Source organism: Quercus suber, unplaced genomic scaffold, assembly GCF_002906115.3.
Source record: "Quercus suber isolate HL8 unplaced genomic scaffold, Cork oak 2.0 scaffold_302, whole genome shotgun sequence".
Taxonomy (NCBI): domain Eukaryota; kingdom Viridiplantae; phylum Streptophyta; class Magnoliopsida; order Fagales; family Fagaceae; genus Quercus; species Quercus suber.
In genome coordinates, this window is record NW_027069758.1 from 678,940 (window position 1) to 681,028 (window position 2,089).

The 2,089-nt window shown below is 34.2% G+C and overlaps 1 protein-coding gene across 1 annotated transcript; it reads left to right on the top strand.

Annotated features, from left to right (window-relative positions):
- On the top strand, positions 1–1,095 carry LOC112013148 (uncharacterized). Its single transcript, XM_024045530.1, has one exon. The coding sequence runs from the start codon at positions 1–3 to the stop codon at positions 1,093–1,095; it is 1,095 nt and encodes a 364-aa protein (XP_023901298.1).
- The last annotated feature ends 994 nt before the right edge of the window (positions 1,096–2,089 follow it).

Genomic DNA, 2,089 nt, shown 5'->3' on the forward strand with positions numbered 1-2,089 from the left:
ATGGAATTGCAAGGGGGCAGTGGTAGGCGTAGAAGTAAGAAGAAAAAGATGGTGGATAATAATAATCGGAGGCCATGGTCGGAGCTCCCTGAGGCTTTGCTTCATCAGATAACTAAGTGGTTAGGTGCTATAGATTATCTCCTTTTTGCCTGTGTGTGTAGAACTTGGAGGCTGTACGCTTTGGCAAACAAGCAATGGTTTATGGCATCCCAACCTCCATTTGTAGTTCTTTTCTTAACACGGGGGCCAAAGAAATTTTGTTACTTCTATAGCATTGTTGATCAAAGGTGTTTCAAGGCATTACTGCCTAACCTTATTGGCAAAGAGCTTTTCGGGGTTTCTTTTGGGTACTTGATCATCGTAGACAAGAAAAAGATTTCAGGTTCTGAAATTTGGCTTCTGAATCCCTTTACGAGACATGAACTTCGTTTTCCTAGCCCTCCCAATCAGTTTCAATATGTCAACCTTGCTTCTTTAGCTACTCCTTTGCCAGAGTACATAATCATATGTTTTTCCCATGAATGCGTACAGTTCCGTAGATCCACGGATGTTTATTGGACTCTATATAAATATGATAATCCTTTTAGGATTAATAGTTTAGCTCTCTTCAACGGTAAGATATATATATCAAATGAGGATGACATTAAGGTACTAAATCTGAATTCTCACCCTCATTTGACCTTGCTGAAAGTAAAAAGCAATCCAAATTTGGAACCTGGATGGAGGAAGTTACTGGTTTTTGATAAACAGCTTCTTGTGATTTGTGGATATTCTGAAAATGAAGTTTATGAGCTAAATTTTTTGAAGATGGAATTGGTGAAGATTCCTAACTTAGGAGATCAAGCATTGTTCCAGGATGGCAGTAAGTTCTCAGCAATTAGCAACACAAGAAGTTGGGAAGCTATTGGGGTCCCGCCTTCTAATAATTGCATATATAGAATTTATGAACATGATTGTCACTACTCTGTGAAGTTCTTAGATGGTAGATGCCCCCAGACTTTCCCAATCTTGCGAGGAGAACGTTACATACGAGGTTATAAATTCTGGTATTTTCCTCATCAGTCTTGTCGCGTGGATTCTCTCTGTGAAGACTAGTTTGGATTTCTTCTTATTCATCAACCCTACCATTTGTGTATTGAACTTATCATTTAGACAGGAGTTTTGGGGGTTTTTATTTATTTTGTTCTTCTTCAATTCCCTTATTTACTTTTGCAGTACTTTTTTTTTTCTTTCATTTATTACGATATGCTCATCGAAGATAATTTCCTGCAATTAGGGTGGCTAAAGTTTACTGCCGCTATTTTTCTGACTTTTAAAATCTTCTTAGAAGTTTTAGATCATTGTCACAATGTCACATTTATCGTTATTGTCATTATTGGCTTGATTATTTATTCCTTAATAAAATTAATGAACTTGGAACAAAAACGTCATCCATTAATGAGCTTGGAAGCAAATACAATTTTTTTTATTAAAAAAAGTGACTAAAGAGCACCAAAATTTTCAGTGATTTTTAATTTTGGAATTATAATTGTTTAATATGGTTGCACCTTATTTTTTTTCCTCTCATTTTCACGAGGTGTTGAAATATATGAATACTAGTCCTTGATAGGATTAAAAAGACATAAAACATAAGTTAGCAAAAGGGTGATGAGAACAAAGCAACCAGAAATATATCAATCTATTTTGACTAATTTTCACTAACTGCTGTGTTAAGGGAACTTTAAGATTTGAGCTTGAAGAACAACAATGGTGGAAGTTACAAAATAAAGAGAGATATTTCCATGAAAATTTCTCTGTTATTGAATATATCAAAGCTGTTAAAAAAATATTTCATCGCACGTGCAAAATGTACGTGATAAGACTAGTGTGTGTCTATACATATCAATTATCTCATATAAACTCATATTTTTTTGTTACTCCCATGATCTACACACATATCAATATGAAAAAAGAATGATCCTTTCCCAACATATTTGTAAACACATATAGTGACATGGATATAATACTCATAACTTAAGACTTTTTTACTTAATTCTAAGTGTTTAGTGAATCCTAGGATTTTCTTCAATGATGCTTATAGGAAAATCTT